Below are 22,987 nucleotides of genomic sequence, written 5' to 3' on the forward strand. Positions count from 1 at the left end.
TTTATTAAATAGATTAATTTAACTGAAATAATATAATTAAATGTAAAAAGTAAGCTTTAATGATAAGCACCAGATTATCTTGAAATAAGACTGTTTTACACTTAGCAATGTTTCAGACCTTAGTAGTCTGTGAATTATTACATATTTTACTGTAGTATAATCTTTTTTTTCTACGCAGTTGATGTAAATTTAGTAGAGGCTTCAAGGATTGTTTTCCTTTGTCTAAAAGCAAAGAGTTCTCATGGCATGTAAAATGTAATAATAAAAAAATAATAATAATTAAAAATTGTGAAATATCATACAACCTATTGAAAACAACTAACATGTAAACAAATTCACCAAAGCATCTGCTTGGATCAATAGCTTATCAAACCACTATTTAACATTGTTTATATATTTTTTCAGTAGGTACCCTATACTACAATAAAATATTACTAATATATTAATATAGACTATTTGGACTAACGCTATAGAGCAAATACTGCTCTTAGAATACTCGAGTACTAATTATTTTCCCCTAACAAAAGCTCAGTTTCCCAGGAACCAGTTCTTAAACTAGATAACATTAGATCGAGCTATTTTACATTAAAATATGAACTCTCCTGCCTAATTCCCCCACATACTGTTCCCGGGTTGTCGTGTTCTTTCCACCTTTCCAACTTTCTTCGAGGTAATGTTTTCTTCTCGGCTTTGGCTTGGCTGTCCAAATTATTCCGTTACATATCATTCGTCTCTGTCAGGTTATTCTGGAACAATCTTTCTGACTGGTACACACGGGAGGCCCTTGGCGTGCCTAAGGGTTAATATGTTCCTCAAGACACCGATGGGTGCGCAGGAAGTGGGCACTCTTGGCCCTACGAGTGTACTCACCATATACCATATGAGTACAGAGATGAGGATCTTCACTGCCGCTGGTGACCCGTTGAGAAATTCTTCAGGAACCCAGACGAAGTTCAAGCTAGGCGAACTGTGGTAAGGGGTTTCCCTGGGTATACTCAGTCTTAGTTATTTCAGGCTGTGGCAAGATGCGAAAGAATCTAAATTTTGTGCAACATTAAACATTCAGAAAGGGTCGGGTAGCAAGTAAAAAAGGATTTATAAATAATTTGTAGGAGTCACAGGAGCCGTATAGCTCAATGGTACAGTTCTAGTTTTAGGAATAAAACGCAAGTCCCTCCGGCTTATACCAACCACCAGCACCTGTTCTTAAGTCAGACATGGGACTGCGATTGATACAATAAATTGAATATATGCCTTTTGATTGACATCTCGCTATTCGAATTCGGACATTGAGCTCCTGTGCCAATATTCGTGTTGAAAATGAAACCGAGACCTAAGAACAGAAGATGGTCGAGCATGTGTAGATGACAACATATTATTTAAAAAGTCAGAATCGATTGGTGGTTTGTTGGGACGTTTAAATCAGCAACTCAGCCTTAGTTTAAGTATGACATACCCTTTTTGACTGGTCTGTATTGGACTCATTTGGTCAAACCTTTACCCAAGGCCTGGTATAAGACCACCATTTTGAAGGTCGATCTGGTTGATGTATTGGCTAGAGGTTCAAAAAATGAACGCTGTGAAACATTAGTAGGTACTTTGGTATTATACGGAGGCCACCCTTAATACAGCGCATTGCGGTGGTTATGTTAGATTGGGTTATCATAAATAGAAAGTATGAGTCATCTGGTATCGTTCTATTCATAACGAAACGAGGAAAGTCCTACAAACATATTTACGATAATTCAACCTAACATAAGTGCCGCTGCTCGCTGTAAAATATGTGGCCCATAAAATACCAAAGTACCCATTAGTATTTAGGCTCCACTACCTGATGACCCGGCAAAGTTCTCAAAAAGGTCCCCGCTATTGACTCTCATATTCCACTAATCACTAACAAAGTAAATCTAGCCAATGGGTGTCTGTTTATCGAGCTAATCATCTAAGCTCGTGATATTATGTAAACGAGAAAGATGTCCTGAACACTATCGTCCTAGGGACCTCTTTATCTGTTTTGTACAACATGCGTAGAATCATTTGCACCATCAATGCATAAATGGCAGATCGCGGCCTTTAGTTAGCTTTGAGTTGACCCGATATCGCTATTCTGATCAAAAAGTGGATTGTAATGATAATTTAAATGCAAATGGTATATTTTTATGTCCAAACCATCCAAAACCGTACGTTCTTTGTACCTAAGTGTAAAAGTAAACAGAAAGTATATTCCGTTCAGTAAACAAACCTGCTATGGCGATTCCTCAATAAGTTGGAGTCTAGGGGTCCTCGGTCCAACTGTAGAAGGTTCTTAATTTCCGTGGTTCGGTCAGTACTCTAGAATATATGGTAAGTGCTGCAAACGAACTCGATAGTAGGTATACCAGAGGTGGCTTGTTTTTGTGCAGTGTTTACATATTTAAAATTATGCCTGTGTATAGGAAGTTGTCTGAAACAACCCTAGTTGGTGATTATCACAAGATCATAACGATTTGATGTCTGAGATTAAAACAATTAACTGGTGGCGTAGGGAAGATCCATAAAAAAACAGAGGAGCATATCCCCACTTACCAGATTTTGCAGAGTAGCTAGGAAATTGGAGATACGGAGACTCTTGCCCAAGTGATTAATCTATCGGGCAAACGTTGAGTGGAACTAAATCCTCTGCAGTCGATATTTTTTAAAGGTGAATCCATCTCTTTTCGATGTACCTAGTGTATTTACCTCACCTAAAAGCTTTTTGGAACGAGTTGAGGTTCAATATAAATTGAACGCCAGGTATAGTTTGAGACCTGAGACCATTGATAATATACTGGCCGATATGGAGTGACGTGAAAAACAATTGCAGGCCCATGTTCTACAGTTTAGTGAAGGTTTTTTTTATTGAATTGTCATTTCAGGACTCTTGCACTATTTTATCATCTGGGTGCGTAAACATAATGTCCTTAACCCCTTCAACAATAAGAAAAAAAAGACTTATCTTTCTATAGAAATCAACAATAATTATAAAGAGGCTGTAGGGCTCGTTTTCGCAGCTAAAAATGACCTGAATATAATTTCTTTCTACATGAAATGTTTCAATCATGCATTTCACGTATTATACCAATGTAGTCTTTGATTTAAACACTCCCAATGGATAATACATACCCATACATACAAATAATACATAACAAGAGATTCTAGGTTCACGTATTGATAAACTCTTTGACTATTAACACTATTAATGTCTGACTATTAATACTATGAATATTAGTCATTCCATCCCCATGTTAAAGTTGTCACACGTTTTAAAATCAAAATTTTCGTCGTTGATATGGGCCACCGACAGATTACTAATTACTTATCTGTCGAACACACGAACCTTTTTACCAAGCAAACTAATGGAATAACTTATTGTATGTTATAGCAACTGTTATGACCCATCAACGCAGTCATAAAGAAATGAGGTGGAAAGGAGAATTTTATGAACTAGTACATTCTGTAACTGTCTCACAGAACTATGTTTTTCTTCATAAAAAAATGGCGACAGCTGGTGGATGGATAGGACGTCTACTCCAGTATCCAGTAATCAATGATAAAACCGATTGGCCATTACAAAAATACTGTCACCTTTATACTCTAGAACCGAATGGAAACTTACAAGAGTCAAAAACTGATGATGATAGTTTGGGTGATTTGATTAGATGATAATCAATAATTTGGGTAAATTATTAAAAAGGTACAACACCAAAATCATTGCGGTAATAAACATTATCAATAATCATATATGTACTATATATTTTAATCCCTTTTAACCCCCCCAAGTGTCCATCTTAAGGTTTTTCATCAAACCCTCGTCGTAATTAGGGTTAAAACACATAATTTTGTAGTGTTCTTAGAGGCCATTAACGGACGAATGGCAAAGCTTTAAAATCTATAGACGACAAAACTTTCTTGAATGGATCGATTATTTTGAAGTAAACAATCTCGAAAAATGGTATCCTAGGCTATTTTTCTAGCTGTACAGTTATCAAAGTACGTGGTGCTACTTGACTTTAGGTTTAGCAGGGGCATGTATCATGCTTTTACATAATTTCATGTATCTGCATGTAATGATGTGATATTATGTTTTGCAATATTCGTTTAAGTTATACAAAGGTATTGATAAAAAATGTGAAGCCTGGTCCCTGTTTTACCCGTAACCTAATATTTGAACTAATCATTCGCAGTATTTGCTTGTTCACGCAAAAAAACATACTTCATACGTTTTTATTGTAGTTATTCCCTAAATTTTGTATAAAGTATAATGGGTTTCATTGGTAAATCCCTTTTTACCGTACAAGTATATAATTTGATTGCGAAACACTTTGCACAGTTGCAGAATATCTGTATACGTGTTTAAAACTAAACTGAAACTTCATCTATAAAATTAATTGTTCTATTTGAATCTGTGGCTGCTGTTGGGAAACTAGATCCAATGCAATCTAGTGTTTGAGAAGGAGCTCCTCGTCAAGAGATAAAGATGTCATTACCAAGTTCATGGATCAGCATTGTCTATTAGGTAGTGTAATATATAAGGCTATATTACATTGCCAGAAGAATATTGAGTTTGTGTGTGTGGTTGGCTGCACTGCTGAGTGACGTCACCAACTTGGAACGATGGCACGAAGCGGAGTGAACGTCAGTCGGAGTGAACATGCTAAATAGTAAGTTGTCCCAAGTATCGGGTTCTTTAATCTTACTAAGTACAGTTATTACATTTGGCGACGAAATTAAATCCGCGTGTGCGTGAAATGTCTAGTATCGGTCGGATATCGGAGTTTAATCCGTACGAAGAAGATATTAGTTCGTATTTGTTACGTTTGAAACACTTTTTCAAGGCCAACGAGGTCAAGGACGTGAAGCAGGTCTCCATCTTGATTACTGTAATAGGCCCTAAAATATTAGCCGTCCTCACCGATCTTATTTCTCCTAAGAAGATTGATGAAGAATCTTACGAAAATTTGAGCAAAATCTTGGAAGATCATTATTCTCCTAAACGCCTTGTGGTCGCTGAGCGTTATACTTTTTATAGTCGATGCCAGAAACAATCTGAAAGTATTGCAGAGTTTGTAGTGGCAGTGAAGCATTTGGCTTCGACGTGTGATTTTGGAACATTCATATCGGACGCACTGAGAGACAAGTTAGTTTCGGGAATTAAAAATGAAGCAATTCGTCAAAAATTACTTTCCGAAGAAATGGATTTGAAGAAAACGTTGGCTCTTGCACTCAGGCTTGAACAGGCCGAGAAACAAACAGGTCTATTCTCGAATACAAGTGTTCAGGAAATTTCCAGGTTTCAGGTCAAGAAGAATGCACGTGTTTCCAACCGAGGTTCAAATTTTCACAGTGCGGGATCTAAATCAAATTCAAGTGATGTGAAGGGAGATATTTCTCAGATAAATAAGAGTTTTCGTTGTGGCAATCCAGAGCATAGGGCTAATAATTGCCCGTATAGTAATTACAAGTGCCATGGGTGTAAAAAGTTGGGTCACATCAGTAAGGTTTGCAGGTTCAAAAATGAAAATCCAGTGAAAAATTCCATAAAAAGTGGTAAATTTAAAATCCATCAGATGGAAGAGGAAAATAGGCCTAGGCCTAGTGGTGGTCCAGATGAAGTGGAGTTTGAAAGTTTGTCTTTGTACAGTATGAATTCTGGTGATAATGTTTCTGCCTTTAAGGTAAGCCTAGAAATAGAGAATGTATCCGTATTAATGGAAATTGATACTGGCTCGGCACTAACTGTGTGCCCTCAAGAATTGTTTAACAAATATTTCCCTCATGTACAATTGAGTACTGTAGATATCAAGTTGCTTACATATTCAGGCAATGAAGTCAATGTTATTGGACAAGCTTTAGTCAAAGTAGCCTACATGGACCAGACTTATCATTTACCTATGATAGTCGTTAAGATTGATCGTACGAACCAGCCTATGCTTCTAGGCCGTAGTTGGCTACAACATATTGCTTTTGACTGGAAGTCTATTTTTACTTGTAATGTTAATAGCCTATCAGGCAGTGTTAAATCTAAGGGTGGTGAACCTAACCTAACCCTAGGTAAGGCCGTTGAGCCTAAAGTCGTTTCTGGTTTGAAACAAAAGTATGCCTCTGTGTTCAAAGGAGGTCCTGGAGAAATTAAGGATGTTGAGGCACGTATTGTGTTAAAAGAGGATGCTGTGCCAAAATTTTGTAAATATCGCCCTGTTCCTTACGCGTTGCGTAAATCAGTAGAAGATGAGATTGATAGGATGATTGCTGAAGGTATTGCTTATCCCGTTACCAGCTCTCAGTGGGCTACTCCTATTGTGGTGATTCAGAAGAAAAGTGGGGTGCGACTCTGCGGGGACTTTAAAGTAACCCTTAATCAAGTGATCCAGTCGGAACACTATCCCTTGCCTCAACCGGAGGACATTTTTGCTACTCTAGCAGGTTGTAGCTGGTTTTCAGTTTTGGACTTGGAGGCAGCGTATCTCCAACTTCCTGTGGCGGAGGAGTCCCAACCACTCTTGACTCTAACTACGCACAAAGGCTTAGTGCGTTTGCGACGTCTGCCGTATGGTTTGTCTTCGGCTCCGGCTCTCTTTCAAGCGGCCATGGACAAAATTATTGGTGGCCTACCTGGGTCAGTGGCATATTTGGATGACGTACTGGTGGGTGGATCTTCACAAGAGGAAGCGTTGTCACGCTTGGAGAGTGTTGTTCAACGTCTTCAAAGTTATGGAGTCAAGGTAAATGATTCTAAATGTAAATTCTTACAGCCGTCAGTACAGTACCTAGGCTACTGTTTGTCGTCCAAAGGGATCAGCCCGCAGGAGGGTATTTTGGAGGCGATTCGGAATGCACCCGAGCCAACTTCAAAGGAAGAGTTAAGAGCCTATGTAGGCCTTATAAATTATTATGGGAAGTTTATTTGCAATCTTTCAGACAAACTTAGCTGTTTTTACGATCTACTTCGTAAGGATGCACCGTGGGTATGGTCATCCCAATGTTCTTCTGTTTTTCAAGAAAGTAAGACATGGGTATTGTCTTCAGATGTCTTAGTTCATTATGATGTAAATAGACCATTAGTTTTGACTTGTGACGCAAGTCCACGAGGTGTTGGTGCCGTGCTTTCGCACCTTATTGATGGAGTAGAGAGGCCTATTGCCCTCGCATCGAAATCCTTGAGTGCTAGTGAAAGAAATTATTCACAGTTGCATAGAGAAGCTTTGGCTCTTGTTTTTGGAGTAAAAAAATTCCATAAATATATTTACGGTAGGAAAAATGTCGTGTTACAGACTGACCATGCTCCTTTAGTGACAATCTTTGGAAATAAGCGGGGAGTTCCCTGTGTCGCCGCTGCGCGTCTTCAACGATGGGCCCTGATCCTCTCCGCCTACAGTTTTGAAGTAAAGTACCGCCGTGGCTTGGACTTGCCACATGCGGACGCTCTTTCGAGATTACCGTTACCTGATGACGACCAATTGGAGCTGGATTCCAACTACATCTCTCATGTTTCTTCCCTGGTAGAGGCCTTTGACTGTTTCAAATTGGTGAGTGATCTCAATCCTATTACTGCTAAGGATATCGCTCGACTTACTGATACTGATCCTGTTTTGACGAAGGTCAGAGATTTCATTTGGCATGGATGGCGTGATAGTCAAGATTCTGAGCTGGTTGCTTATTTTCGAAGAAGGGATGAGTTGTCCGTAGAGAACCAGTGTGTTTTATGGGGTAGTCAAGTAGTGGTGCCAGAGAAACTGAGGAGTGCCGTTATCCAATTGCTGCATGATCAGCATCCCGGAATAAATAGGATGAAAATGTTAGCCCGAAGCTTTGTTTGGTGGCCGGGGATTGATAAAACCATTGAAGAGACTGTTCTCTCATGTCATGTGTGTCAGTGTACAAGGAATGCTGTGGCTAAGGTGCCATTATGTCAGTGGCCTAGAGCTTCAAGTAGGTGGCAGCGCATCCACGTGGATTATGCGGAAGATCCACTAACAAGACAACAAATGCTCATATTTGTTGATAGTTTTAGCAAATGGCTAGAAGTGTTTATCATGAAATCTACTACATCGTTTAAAACCATTGAAAAACTGCGTACGCTGTTTGCGTCTTTTGGCCTACCCGAAGAATTGGTCAGTGATAATGGTCCCAATTTTGCTAGTGGGGAATTCAGAGAATTTCTGAGCAACAACGGTATTAAGTTTACGCTCTCACCTCCTTACCATCCTGCCTCGAATGGGGCTGCAGAAAGATTTGTACAGGAAGTCAAGAAGAACCTTAAAAGACAGGTTATGGCTAGTGGTTCTGAGACCATTTCATTACAACATAAATTGGATAATTTCCTCTTTGCATTTCGCAACACACCCAGTACTGTCACTGGTGTTACCCCTGCGGAATTGTTCCTTCAATGGAAACCGAGAACTAAGTTGACAATGCTTAAACCCTGTTTATTGTCAGCCATTGATAAGAAGAGGGAGGCGCAGAAGGAAGCAGCCGATAACCATCGGGGAAGTTTCAGATCCTTTGTGGAGGGAGAAAAGGTGCTTGTGAAGTCAGTACGGCAGGAGATCATTTCTTGGATTCCTGGGAGAATTTTGGAGCGGAAAAGTCCGTCTACTTATGTGGTGAGCGTCCTGGGAGGTAAAATACGTTTCTGCCACGCTGATCATTTGAGATCTAGTAAGTTGACTGAGGAAGAGGAAGTTACAGTCAATAGGCCGGTAGTGCAATCTCCGATCAAATCCCCTGAGCACAAGTCTACTGTGGGAATACAAACTCCGCCAGAGCGATCACCTCGTGTCATGGAAACTCGGAATACCTCACCAAGACAACAACGGAGTGTAGGCCTACCAAAATCTCCAGCTACGCACACTACAGACGAGCATCCCGAAGTGCAGCCCAGCCAGCAGTGCAGCCCGCCATCACTTCGGAGATCTCAAAGGACTGTGCAAAAGCCGAAGCGGCTCGACCTTTAAGTTAAAAGGCCGAGTTAGAGAGAGAAGATTTTATGTTTATTTTATTGAAGAAGAAAAGTTTATTTAGTGTTACTGAAATATTTTGTGAAGCTTAGAAACAAAAAAAATTTTAAAAGAAGAAAATGCAAACAAAAAAAAATTGTTGATTTGGCTTAGCCTAGAAGAAAAAGGTTAGGCCGATAGAGAAGAGTTTTATTTTAAGTTTGGGCGAGTGTAATATATAAGGCTATATTACATTGCCAGAAGAATATTGAGTTTGTGTGTGTGGTTGGCTGCACTGCTGAGTGACGTCACCAACTTGGAACGATGGCACGAAGCGGAGTGAACGTCAGTCGGAGTGAACATGCTAAATAGTAAGTTGTCCCAAGTATCGGGTTCTTTAATCTTACTAAGTACAGTTATTACAGGTAGCTTATTCTGCCGACTACAGTTGATGACAGGTAAAGCCCTCAATGACATGAAGATCCGCAACGTTATTGAATCATGTCTTCAAAGGTGTATTTAGATTTCTTATCAATCGTCAAAGACATTGTTAGACAAATGTGTAAAGAAATAAAACCAAACGTGATTAGATGGTTCAGTATTACAACCGTCTACTGATACTATTAAAATGTATATTGAACGCTGAGGTCATCTTTGAGTCTACATTAGCTTGCTTCCTTTAGTCATATGAATTATCTCGCCAGACGTATTGTAAATAGTCTGCATCTTTCTTTGCCCTGTTTCCTAGATTCCTACAGACATCCTCTGACCATTGATATGCTAATGAAAAAAAAAAAACTCTGTCATATTGTTTTAAGATAACATGGTTCTAGGTTCGTTTAGCAAAGCTATTTGAAGGGTCATCGTAATGCCATTTTACTATCATTGATCCTTAAGGCACGCTAGATTTTTTTACAGTCCAACTATACTGACAATATTTTGATATCAGCTCTAAGGATATGTCTCTAAGGAGACTTTCCGAATGTGAGTTTTGCAGTTCCAATTCATAATAGGGTTCAAAGAGTATTTTTCAAATAAATAATTGATCAGCCTTTACGCAGGTGTTACAGAAATATATTCCTTATTAGCTTACAAATTCTTTGTAATCAGGGTTTAAAGTCTTACCCACTTATAAATCAGCGAGGATTTTCTCAAATATTCGTAAACTGGTTACACTTCAAAACAAAGTACTTTTAGCCTTCACTAAGCACATAATCCTAATGCATACTAATAACCCTAATAAGGCATGGGATAACTCACTTTTTCGAGAATCAAATACTGTTTTTTGGTCTTTGATTATTCCCAAAGCTACTTAAAGATTGGTAACCAATTATAAAAACGAATTGTGAAATTGTGCATGTGGAACTGTTGTTTAATATATAAAGTCCAGTTAAACGCAGGAATCAAATAGAAAAAGATATGATGATTTAAAATATATTTTGAGTGGTGGGTATGTTTTGTTTTAAGTTTTGTGTCATTTCTCACAATGTCTATCAATGCTATAAAGAAATGTTGGTGTAGTCGCCTAGTGAGCCTGGTATTTAGAGACTTAATTAAGATTTACTTAATGGTTGTATAAAGAGATTCATTAATGCACAGAGGATCTAGATCTAAATAAAATAGTCATACAGAATAAATTTAAATCAAGGAAGGTTAACTGTGCAAAATCTTTTAAAACTGTATATAATGGTGGTAGCTAAGCGTATGTTTATGAGGTTGTTAATGCATGCACGTCAATGCAATGACAATTTATTTCAACCAGACATTATTGCTATATACCCATTGTTTATGTTTACTACATTTGCTATAGAAGAAACACTAAATAGTCTTTCAAGGACTACCTTGTTGGGAATAAATGGAAGGTAAATTGTTTCACAAACTGCCTTTGACTATTCAGAGAATCTGAGTTAAAAACAAACTCATTATGTTTATTAACAGTTAAATAATGTATTCATACCAATGTATACTGTGAAATAACAAAATAATGTAACATAGAAAATGCATACTCTGTGTTAAATTAGAGGCACTTTAATAACTCCTTTATGATTCCTTTTAGAATTCCTTATACCAACATGGTTAATTGCGACATCCTTGACTTATTTTACACCAATCAATACGATACTAATTGAGAAGTGACAAGATTAAAAAATATGTGTGTAATAGTATTGACAATATATCATTAAATTGAATAGCTATTGAGTTGTGTACGCCTCAATTGGGCGTATCAAAGTTTTATAGTCTTCGAGAATAATCATGTATATAGTAAAGAAAAAACAAAAAACAATATTTTATAAATTGTGATTATCTTTGATATAGTATTTGATTTATAATTTCTACAATCATATCTAGTTTTGAAAAATCAGGTGACAGTACCACTTTTGATCATCGTTCTTTATCTAAATCCATTTAATAATTTTTGAAAATAAATATTACACCATTTTATGTTGGAAAAGGAAAGTGTAATATAATTGTTAATACAATTATATTACAATAATTGTAATTAATATAATCAACCAGATATAAAAATTATCAAATAAAAATAAGACAAGCTTTGTCACAAGAACAAAAATAAATATTAATAGATTACAAACAGTAGCAAAATAAAAATACAATAACAAAACAATAATACAATAGTAATAAAAATTCAACTTTGTGCAAGGCAAATAATAAATCACAGAGCAGAAGGTATGAAGAGAATTGAATGAAAATGTGTTTTTAATGAGGTGAGCTCAGGACCTCGTGGTGCTGACTTGCATTCACCTCTTGGACAAAGTTAAAAAGAAACTAAATAAAAGTTAAAAGTGGTTGGTGGTACATATTGGCTGAGATCAATCTTCATATTAAATCAATGAAACCAGTTGCTAAAATTTGGAGGCGCTGCAGTTGAATATATCAATCTCTTCCAGATGCATTGTGCGTTGCTACTGGTGGAAAATCCTTGCGGAAGTGCCTCTTGGTCTTGTTTTGGCTGGGACGTGAGAATTCAGCAAGGATAAGAGCGGTGGTCCATCGATATCCTGATTTATTTTTCGATGATACACACCATGTAGGCAGTCATTTTGTTTTCAATAGACAAGGCCCCGACACAGAAGTCCCATCTACATCAACATTCCGATAGTCAAATCCAAGTTGAATGCAAACAAAGTGGATGGAGACTGCAACTGGATGGATTGAAGTAAACTTGAAGAAACCGTTGAGAACGCGACAACACAAAACTATAGTATAGAGTCCATGTGATCTTATAAGATGGTAGTTAAGGGTTTTTAAGGATAACGGAGAAGTGAGGAATCTTGAATATCTTATTAACATTCCTAGGTTTATATTTTCTTTTCTACATTTGTAGATGATATTTTGCTGCATATTCAGCGTGAAGGAGCTTAACACACCAAGGTGCATTACTTCATTGGCCCTATTAATAGTGTGGCCGTCGAGAACATATTAACAGTGCACTGGGGATTCATATTAAGGCCATACAGAAATTGCATTAATTCATAAATAGCAACTAAATTATATTTATCAACAATACTTATTTAATAATCTATCGTTTTAAATGGTGTGTTAATTTGAATCGTTACATTAAATACTCCTTTAGTAAATACTTCAATATTATAAAGACGTCAGTATCGTAAAGACGATACTTCAAGTAAGTTATATTACTTACTTTCTTAAACTTACAACAAGAGTCACATTGAATTCAAAATTTGTCTCCAAACCAATAATGCATAATAATTAGAATCATTCAGTGACAATTCTGCAAGACAAAAAAGATGGAAGGTCACTTAAAAAGATTTCTGGACTCTAACTTACAAAATACATAAAATCCTTAAGAGGGTTCTGTATATCAGTACAAGTAAATATTAATACATCGTGAATTCCTAAAGCCTAGGTTACCTAATAGAAAGCCTGATAAGGAAAATTAAGAATGTATATAGTAAGATGCCATTTTTTTATTTTTATCATATCCACAGAAAGTGTTTGTTGAAGACATTATTTATTCTTGGAAGCAAATACACATTTTGCAACTATTTATAAAATACGTTTAGTTATAAAGATCTTCTTATATCCTAATCTTTAATATTTTGCGCATTTACAACAACTATAAACTTCACTGAATTGACCTGCCTTTCTGACTGATAGTCTAAAAAAGCATGTATAATTCGTAAAATGGAAACTAAGAATATCTATTTCATTTTATTTATACTGAGAAAATCCAATATTTAAATTACGAAGAGTACAATACCAGATCAACCGATGTGAAAAGCTTTACGGTGGCAAACAACTAGCCCATGGACATGTAGCACTGAGGCGGAGTCGGTAGTTACATATCTAGTGGCCTGGCGGACTCTGCATACCTCTCGGCCTTTCATAAATAGCGTAATAGCCTGGGTCAGCTCAGTTGCTTGCATAGTCAGATGTGCTCGGCCTTTGTTGTCTTACGAATTACTCCCTTTACTGTGAAAGACAACTTTGCATATTGCCACGTTACAGAGTCGAGAAAATACCATTATATGCTTACAGCCACGGAATTATTGTTATCAGCTGTAGAAATATTAGTATTTACCTCATGACAAAGTTAATTACCCTAATATAAATCGTGGAGTACTCTACAAACTTAGTGTGTCCTTTTTAATGGTTGTTTAAATTATATCTGTCATAAGGATGAGAAAATTTGAGTATTTTATTTTCTTCTGGTATCGTGGAAAATAGAGAGATTTTTGTAAACCGATTTAAAATTACAAAATTTATGAACAAACTAGCAGAGTACCCGTCCTTCGTACGGGGTTGGCATATCATTATAAAATGCTTATTGCAGTTATGGGAGAGGACACGGTTTAAGGAAATTTGGTCTTTTAATTTATACGGTATCCTATAGTGTAGCACACATCTACCATAGCCCTAATGTTCTACCACTGCACCTAAACCATGGAAAAAGTAAAGTTCTCATTGTGTACCACAAATTTTTGTTGCTAGTTGGTTCAAATTATCTGTTGTAATAAATGCAAAAAATATAATAATGTTGCACCCTATTGGTAAGCCTTATAAATTTTAATGCTATTTAATATCATAGAACCAACTTGTAGAGTTGAAACGGCTGACAAAATTCTTTAATTACCTTAAATATGAATACTCATAAGGTTAACATGAGAAAATCCAGAGCCAGAGCCACTGGGACGGAGCCTGAAAGGGGCTTTGAGGTAAGAATATGTCTATACGATATATTAATCGGGAATGTCAGCTATCATCATACAAAATTTCAACCTTGTCGGTTTAGTATTTACTTAAGTATGTATTTTTCACAAACATCCATCCATCCATACATCCATCCATACATCCAAACTTTCTTACTATATTAGTAGGATGAGTAAACTGTTGTAATATTGCTTGTTTATGGATATATTTTAATCAAACTTGACAAATTTCTTTCTTTCATACTCAGCTAATAATATTTGCCTATAAATCACACTTCGTTACCCTCCCTGTAGGTAGCAAACCTAGGTAATCGTTAAACCTAATGTTATTGAGTTAGATTTAATTGAAAATAAAGTCACACAAATGGAATTTTGCTTAGGCTGCAGGTTTGCTGCGGTGGGGGTATTATGGAATTTATATTTATGTTGAAAGAACACATTTGTGGTAGTGATTAACTCCAAAATATAACTGTATAGCTTAACTCGATAATAGTACGTTTTGGTTAACTCATACCGTTCATACTTATTTAGGCTATGATAGATTTTAAGGTACAATAAAAGAACGTGTTTAATGGTTTGCACTGTAAACAAAAAAGCTATCGAAACAGTTACAAACCGAAAAATTGAAAAAAATAGGAAAATATAAATAAGTATGGAAAATAGGGTAATTTTCTAACATATTTTAGTGAAATTATAATCAGGCAAATGTAAATTCACCCAGTCTATAGATATGCTGCGGCATGGGGATTATATTGCTGTTTACACAAAAGTAAACAAAAATAAATAATCCTCATAAAACTCAGGATGATGGGCAATGACTATAGAACCTGAATTATTTCTTATATCCATTAATGGTTTCTTTTACAACGAATTATTCCCTGTAAAATATTATTACAGCATTTCATAAATATTAATACAAACTCAGTATATAATAGATCATAATATAAACAAATTAAATAACTGAAAGAATCATACACTAATGAAATTACATTAAAATATGGTTTGACAGCTCCTTTTAAGTAATGTTAAATAATGTTTACATTCGGGCTAGTGACATAATTATTTTATATTTATAATCCTTACCCTCTCTGTTCTAATATTCGTGCAGTATTTAATATGTTTGAACCAGCTGTGTAGAATTGTGAATTCAAAATTCATTTGACAGTTAGTTCTGCTTATTTACATTTTTAAACTTTGTAGGTTTGTTCTTTGTTACCATGGATACCATCAATCAATATTTACTTTTAAATCTCTCACCTCAAATTTTTGAAAGCCCACGGGGCAGAGCCCTAGAACAATATCGAAGCGGGAATAGTTCTATATGTATCCTCGGAACTGTAGCTTTATTTGTGTGCAATTTGAGCCCAGTCGGTTAAGTAGTTTTTGAGATTATCTCTTACAAACACACACACACACACACACACACACACACACACACACACACACACACACACACAGACACCACCTCTTCTTTATCTATACTATTATATAAAAATCTAATGGTGTCTGTCTGTATGTGTATTACTAATAGGTGCAAAAACTACTGAACCAACTGGGCTTAAATTATACAAAAATATAGCTACCATACCAAGGACCATTATAGGACTATTCACATTTCGATACTGACCGTAGGCTTTGCCCCTTTGGCTTTAAAAATTCTGATGTAAACATTTTAAAAGTAAATATTGATTGGTCTCCATGGCTGTGATGAGAACACTAACAATGTTTGTTTACATTTGCTTTGACATTTAAATGTAAACAAGAAGAACTGCTAAACTGCATATTTCACAATTTTAGACAGCTGACACAAAGAAATGAAATATAATATTTTCCATAACTATGAGGTAGGTTTATTTTAATCTAACTTTTTATCATGGATTATTTATTCTAAAACTATGTCAATGATTATAGAAAAAAAAGATTCTATAACCGTTGCTGTATCAACTCAAGGCCCCACTCAAAGCGTCTAAGTTATGAAAATAATGTTATTGATATGTTTTCATGGAAACAGTATGAAAATTACAATGTTTTGTTTGTATGAATTTGGAGGCTACTTTAAATAAATTGAAATGCTTAACATGTGTTAGATTAACTTAACATAACTTGCACATCACATTGTTTTTTATATGTATATTTAGGTAAATTAAGTTATTGTGTTTTGCTAAACCTATGCTTAAACTAAACTAAAGAATATCATCAATAACTAAATTGTACGTTGATTTTTGTTTTCTAAAATCTGTTGTATATATGTAACTATATTTAATTATCAAATGCTAATACAAAATACTCTTATTTTATCTTAACACAGCTTTCAGTTCACATTTACTTTATTTGATACATTTATTATTGGTGTTTTGCCAAACCACTGATTAAATTAAACCAAGGAAAATATCATAAAACCAATCAGTAGGCTACACAGTGTTCTTTTGTTTCTAAAATCAATGAAATATCTGATACTATGTTTACTTAATGGTAATTGTGAAAATGTAAAGGCAATGGACGATGGAACTGATTAAAAGAACGAGTTTGTATTACTTCATCTATGATATTAAGTTGTTTGTTGATATTTTTGTAGAGTAGAATCAGGAGATGCAATGAAACATATACTGAATTTTTTAGTCCTTGATGCTTTGATAATCATATTAGTTTTGTCTGCTGTCTTTAATGCTAAATTATTTGTTTAAATTTTTTTATAGTACCTATGGATATAGTCTCTTTAATATTTCAAAAAACAGTATTGATAAGGCACAGCAATATTTCTAATGTTTATAACAGCTGACTTAGTTTTGCTAATGATTTATTGTGAGTGAAGAAGCTGAAGATGGAAGGATTTGTGATTTAATATAAAGAAGAGTGAAATTTAAAAAAAATTTTCATTTAAATTTAATAATTAGTATTTTTGCAACTTCAAAATTGAAATTTAAAATGGCAATAATAAATTAAAAGATATGTAAGATGAAGGTAAATCATGTAGGCCTATGTCAATGTTTTATTCGAAGATTTGGTAATTTTTTCTCATATCAGTCTACACAAGATTTAAAATTAATCAAAACCAAAATAGTGGTATCCCCTAATTACCAGATTTAAAAGTCATATAACTTAAACGTTTCTATTAAGGCTATAAAAGTTGAATTTTGTTTCTAAAAGCGTTGGCGGATGTGTAACTATTATATGCAACAGATGTAAAGATTAGAATGTTTCTATTTTGTGTCCTCTTACCGTTGCAAAGCACGGGTACAACAGCTAGTACTATTATAAAGAAGAGGTGGTGTCTGTGTGTGTGTGTGTGTGTGTTTGTATGAGATAATCTCAAAAACCACTGAACCAACTGGGCTCAAATTGCACACAAATGAAGCTACAGCTCCGAGGATACATATAGAACTATTCCCGCTTCGATATTGTCCTAGGGCTCTGCCCCGTGGGCTTTCAAAAATTTGAAGTGAGAGATTTCAAAGTAAATATTGATTGATGGTATCCATGGTAAATAAGCTAAATTTTCGTTGATTCCTTCATATTAAATTAATATGTGTTACCTTACAATATTTTGATTTTTATAAAGATAATCCCCATAAAAGTATACATAAGTTGATATTTTATTATTTTCCATTAAATTATACAACTTTTAGTAAACTCCCACGGTTTACCCATAATGGTTGTCGACAAGCTAACGGGAGAAAATATGTGTCTGGTTGCTGATACAGTTTATTTCCCCCATGATATGGGAAAAGAAAATTTAGTTTACGGTATGTTAAAATTTATCAATTTTTGTCACAAAAGGTTGCTTTGATAAATGACAAATGACAATTCTTTATTGCACATAACATCTGTTAAAGTTATTACAAATGTAATACACAGACAGGTACATTGTCAAGGTTTCTAATAAATAAGGAAATCTAAATAGGTATAAAAAAACCTAGGATTTAGCCAGTAAGTTACCCCTACAAAGCTACAGCATGGTGGAACTGTTTATGTTAGGAGAGGTTGATGAGAGATTGGGTGTCTGTTACCAGGAGTCGTTGAAAAATTCCTCAAGAGTGTAATATGCTTTTTCTACTAAAACTGTTTTGATTTTGTCTGTAAATTTTGCTAAGTTTAATTGCTTTAAGGAGTTTGGAATTTTATTGTAAATTTTTAACCCCATATGGAGAGGACTTGTTTCATATTTTTTTAAATTATGAGTTGGGTATTCAAAAATGTCTTGAATCCTTACCCAACAATGCAGGATTGCATTAATATGTCTGTTCTAATATTCGTGCAGTATTTAATATGTTTGAACCAGCTGTGTAGAATTGTGAATTCAAAATTCTTTTGACAGTTAGTTCTGCTTATTTACATTTTTAAACTTTGTAGGTTTGTTCTTTGTTACCATGGATACCATCAATCAATATTTACTTTTAAATCTCTCACCTCAAATTTTTGAAAGCCCACGGGGCAAAGCCCTAGAACAATATCGAAGCGGGAAGAGTTCTATATGTATCCTCGGAACTGTAGCTTTATTTGTGTGCAATTTGAGCCCAGTCGGTTAAGTAGTTTTTGAGATTATCTCTTACAAACACACACACACACACACAGACACCACCTCTTCTTTATAATAGTATAGATAGATAGATAGACTAGCTGACCCGGCGAACTTCGTATCGCCTAAGTTATAGGTTTCCCCTAAGACAGACCGATGGAAAGAAAGTACCGTTACGTTTAATTTCCAAGATGATCTCGTTCGCATCGCTCAATCACGTCCTGGTTGAAGTTCGTTCGCTACGCTCACTCACCTTTAGGTTGGAGCTCGTTCGCTGCGCTCACTTGCCTTCAGGTTAGCTCGTTCGCTACTTCGCATCGCTCAATCACGTCCTGGTTGAAGTTCGTTCGCTACGCTCACTCACCTTTGGGTTGGAGCTCGTTCGCTACGCTCACTCACCTTTAGGTTGGAGCTCGTTCGCTGCGCTCACTTGCCTTCAGGTTAGCTCGTTCGCTACGCTAACTCGCCTCCAGGTTGAAGTTCGTTCGCTACGCTCACTCACCTTTTGGTTGCAAATTAGCTGTTGTCATAAATGTAAAAGAAATAATAGTGCTGCACCCTGTTGGTAATCCTTGTAACTTTAATGCTATTGAACAATGAACATCATAGAACAGAACCAACTTGTTTAATTGAAACAGCTGTTAAGAATTATTAATTCCATTTCTCATAAGGTTAACATGGGAAACTCCAGAGCCGCTGGGGCGGAGCCCTTTTAAGAATTTCGAAACGGGAAATAGTTTACGTCCGATTCGCATACCTACAGAATTTACACACCAAATTTCATAACGATCGGTGAAGTCGTTCCGGAGGAGTTTGCAGACAAACACTGTGACAGGAGAATTTTATATATTAGAAGAAAGATAGATAAGGTCAAGCAGACATTTTTCATTTATTTATGCTTTCTCACTAACTACTTGTAGTGTGCAAATCTCTCAGAAAGGAACTAGTATCCTTTCTTTTAAGATATTGGTTAACAACCATCAAGAATTGGAATATATTAAGATAAACCCGGGTAAGAACAGTCCCTAGGGTGCAAGGTATACAATAAGTATGTACAGACCTGTTGTGTTGGTAATGAGATTTATAAATACAGTACTTAAAAAATGGGTTTAATTTATTACAGCTAATACTATGTTTTTTTCTGCGACTGAAATTCATCATCTACGTAATAATCCTTTTCGTTCAGAGGTAGCAATTTACTCTTCCAGCGGACATTTCCTGTGTTGTGTTTAGCTCTACTAAGTAACGCATAATATTTCGTGACCCTTCACATAAAACAAGGAGATTTATTTTATATGCACCGAAAGTGCGGAGGGAGTCCATTTTTCACAGAGAAACACCAGTTACCCCGGCAGCGTTTTCAATTCCAAACGGGCGAATGACGAAGGTGGAGTAAGGGCGAATAGGACATGGGAGCCCTCAGACATACACGCATAAATGAAACATATATTTTTACGTGGGAAATAATAAATAACGGATGCATCTAGGCTTTGGATGCAGCGGCATTATTTCACCCCCCCCCTCCCCCCGCTCCTTCAACATGGAAAGAGAGGAGGAGAATGAGAGAGAGAGAGCGCAGGAGAGTTGCACGCACTCATGACGAATGTCCCTCTGATATTGGAAAAACCCGACAGAATTCGCCCGCCGCCATGCTGAATTCACAATTCCTATTTACCCGGACTCTGTGCTTAACATGGCTGCCATTATTATATTAAAGCATGATGAATATTGTTAGAGACAAAGCCCTTACGCAGACCAGCTCTGTGTATTTTATGGAAGTAATCAAAACATCGTATCTTGTGCAGAGTGTTCATATAGATTTTAACATCGTTTTTCAATATTTGTACAAAATGATATTTTGCGAATGCACTTTGGTGATTTGACAACGTTTGAGAAAGTGTAAACAAGTTATGATGGAATTTTAAACTCATCGGTAAATACATAGTTAAATATAGACAGTGAACCAAAAGTTGAATTGTCAATTCAGAAGATTTTCGTGCGAAAATCAAAATGATTCGCCAGAATATTGATGCAAATTTTAAAACTGATAATGGTAGGCCTAATGCTTCAGTAAAAGTAACTTAGAGGAGTGATGTACGCGGAATACGTCCATTTCGGAATCTTAAAACCTCCATTAACACTAGTGCCAGGCTATTTATGAACTATCCTAAATAATGATGAGTTACATCACCTTAACATTCAGATACTTTACGTAAAATAGTATAATATTAGCCATATTATGTTCTGCCTTGCTGGGTTTTAATAATAATTATAGCTAGGGAGAGCCTTAAGGTTCATATCATGCATTTTGTCTCTGTTCTGTAGGTACGGCATCTAATAGCTTCAAGATGATTATCAGTCTACACTTCTTATAAAATCTATTTGATTTTTCTCTAACTCATTGTAAAGCCGAAAGCTATTTTTGTGATCTCAATGATTTCTTTGCTTTGGTCAACATTTACACATTGGGTGATTTTATATTAGTAAGCCATAGTAGTAGTATCTTTCAGTAGCCTTTGTCTTAATACCAGCTAAGAAATAGAAAATTGTTGAGTCATTCACAATATGTTAACATTTTTAATAGAGTAAGGGTTCAAGTTGAGAATAAACCATGAAACCATAAATGCAAACATAATAGTAGTTAACGATGATTTTGAGATTGATTTCGAATGGCTATATGGACCAAAGTCTTAATCGTCAGGCAAGTAATTATCAACATCATATGTGACGGGGTATTCTATAAAGATAAACAGAAAAGTGATAAAGAAATTAAAACACTGATAATTATTTCTTAGAAGTGTTTGGTAAAATTGCTAGACGCTGCCAAAAAATCGCATTGTAAGTCACGTGCAATAAGGCCAATGGAAGAAAAATGATCTTGTCTCAGAAAATTGCTATGTAAAATAGCAAGAAGATAGAAGGTTAAGGCTTTGGTGAACATCTTCATTGAATATATTACCTAGTATTGCTTTTTATGACTCATGAGTAATTTTTAGTCGTGAATCAGTAAAATTCTAACTTCATTAAATCATACCAAATGTTAACAACCAGAAACTAAAATTACTGAAAGTTTGAAAGTGACTAAACTTGTTTGATTAGATAAGAAATGTTAGACAAATTACAGTTAGTTTGGAGCCAAAACCTCACAAAATAACAGTAAAGTTATTTCCCTCAAATAACTTAAACAGGACATTGTGAACATGGAGGACAGGATAAACATTGTGTTTATCTTCTACACACGATGCCTTTGTGTAGAATTTTGTAATTAAGTTCTACTAAGCCAGAATAATTTTTTATCATCTTTGAGTATTTTTGTTGAAGAATAAGAAAAAGCTCTGGTGAATACCATATTCTTTAACAATTTTGAATTGCTAAGAAACGGATCACTTGCAGTTTTTGTGGCATGACAATTGTATACATTTAGATACATCTAGAGTGCTGTGGGTATGGGAAAATATGCTAGGTAGGCAATATACTATAAATAGTGCAGGCAAAAGACGTTATTGAATGTGACGAGCTTACTACCGCTTATATATCAGGCTTTTATAAAAAATATACAATTTACTTTGTGATGCATAGACATACTATGTCGGCATCTCTGCATTCTTCAGGTCAAGCTGTCTTAGTAAACAGTCATTTCATTATTGTCGGTAAAATTATGCAATAACTTCAACAAATATTAGTTCTAATTAACATTTCTTTTCTGATCAAGAGAAAGCCGAGTGTGTGCTGTTGATGAGTACATTTAAGTTGTTCTGGTGAAAAAACCTTTTGGTGGATAAAAAACTCTCCTTAAATAACATCTTGTCGTTAAGCCAACAAGAAGACACGGTCCTACAGCTTCAGTCCAGTCTGTATAAAACTTTGCACGAATGAATTTTTATGCGTATAAAATTCAAATTTGACGTGAGATCAAACAAAATGATGAAAATGGTAAAGTAAATTTTCACTTTTAAGTAATGTGTTGTATACAGATGAGGAATGAATATTTTAATAGAAACAATATATAAATTTGGGGTTATGAACAGTCAATAAGACCATTAGAAAAATCTGAGGTTCAATAAAATTACACGGTCCGTGTGGAATGACTAAAAATTAGGTAACTGGACAGTTTTTTTTAGAACAGTCAAGTTTTATAACAGCAATATTGCATTTTCATCAAACTAAACGGAACTTTAGGCCATTTTTTATTTCGTTCATAGTGTTTACAACAAAAAGATTAAGAAGGATTTGACTTCGTGAAATTTTCCTGTGGGTATATGAAGAATATGGTATACTATCATAATATCCGTGATGTTTGAGGCCATTTTACTGATTTCAACAGACAT

The 22,987-nt window shown here is 35.4% G+C and overlaps 1 protein-coding gene across 1 annotated transcript; it reads left to right on the forward strand.

Moving 5' to 3' along the window:
• Positions 1 to 805: 805 nt before the first annotated feature.
• On the forward strand, positions 806 to 8,972 carry LOC129001825 (uncharacterized protein K02A2.6-like). The gene is made up of 4 exons (XM_054429273.1): positions 806 to 972; positions 5,048 to 5,155; positions 6,020 to 6,740; positions 7,290 to 8,972. The coding sequence occupies exons 1-4, from the start codon at positions 806 to 808 to the stop codon at positions 8,970 to 8,972; spliced, it is 2,679 nt and encodes an 892-aa protein (XP_054285248.1).
• The last annotated feature ends 14,015 nt before the right edge of the window (positions 8,973 to 22,987 follow it).

The sequence above is a fragment of the Macrosteles quadrilineatus genome, unplaced genomic scaffold (assembly GCF_028750875.1).
Source record: "Macrosteles quadrilineatus isolate MER2022 unplaced genomic scaffold, UCM_ALF_1.0 Scaffold_1__1_contigs__length_201487025, whole genome shotgun sequence".
NCBI lineage: Eukaryota > Metazoa > Arthropoda > Insecta > Hemiptera > Cicadellidae > Macrosteles > Macrosteles quadrilineatus.

Excerpts from the sequence above, each read along its gene's own strand:
- LOC129001825 (XM_054429273.1), top strand. The coding sequence starts at position 806 with ATGTTCCTCAAGACACCGATGGGTGCGCAGGAAGTGGGCACTCTTGGC. Across the intron at positions 973-5,047 it reads TTCAAGCTAGGCGAACTGTG|TCGATGCCAGAAACAATCTG; the intron begins GTAAGGGGTTTC and ends TACTTTTTATAG. Across the intron at positions 5,156-6,019 it reads TCGGACGCACTGAGAGACAA|CCTATCAGGCAGTGTTAAAT; the intron begins GTTAGTTTCGGG and ends TAATGTTAATAG.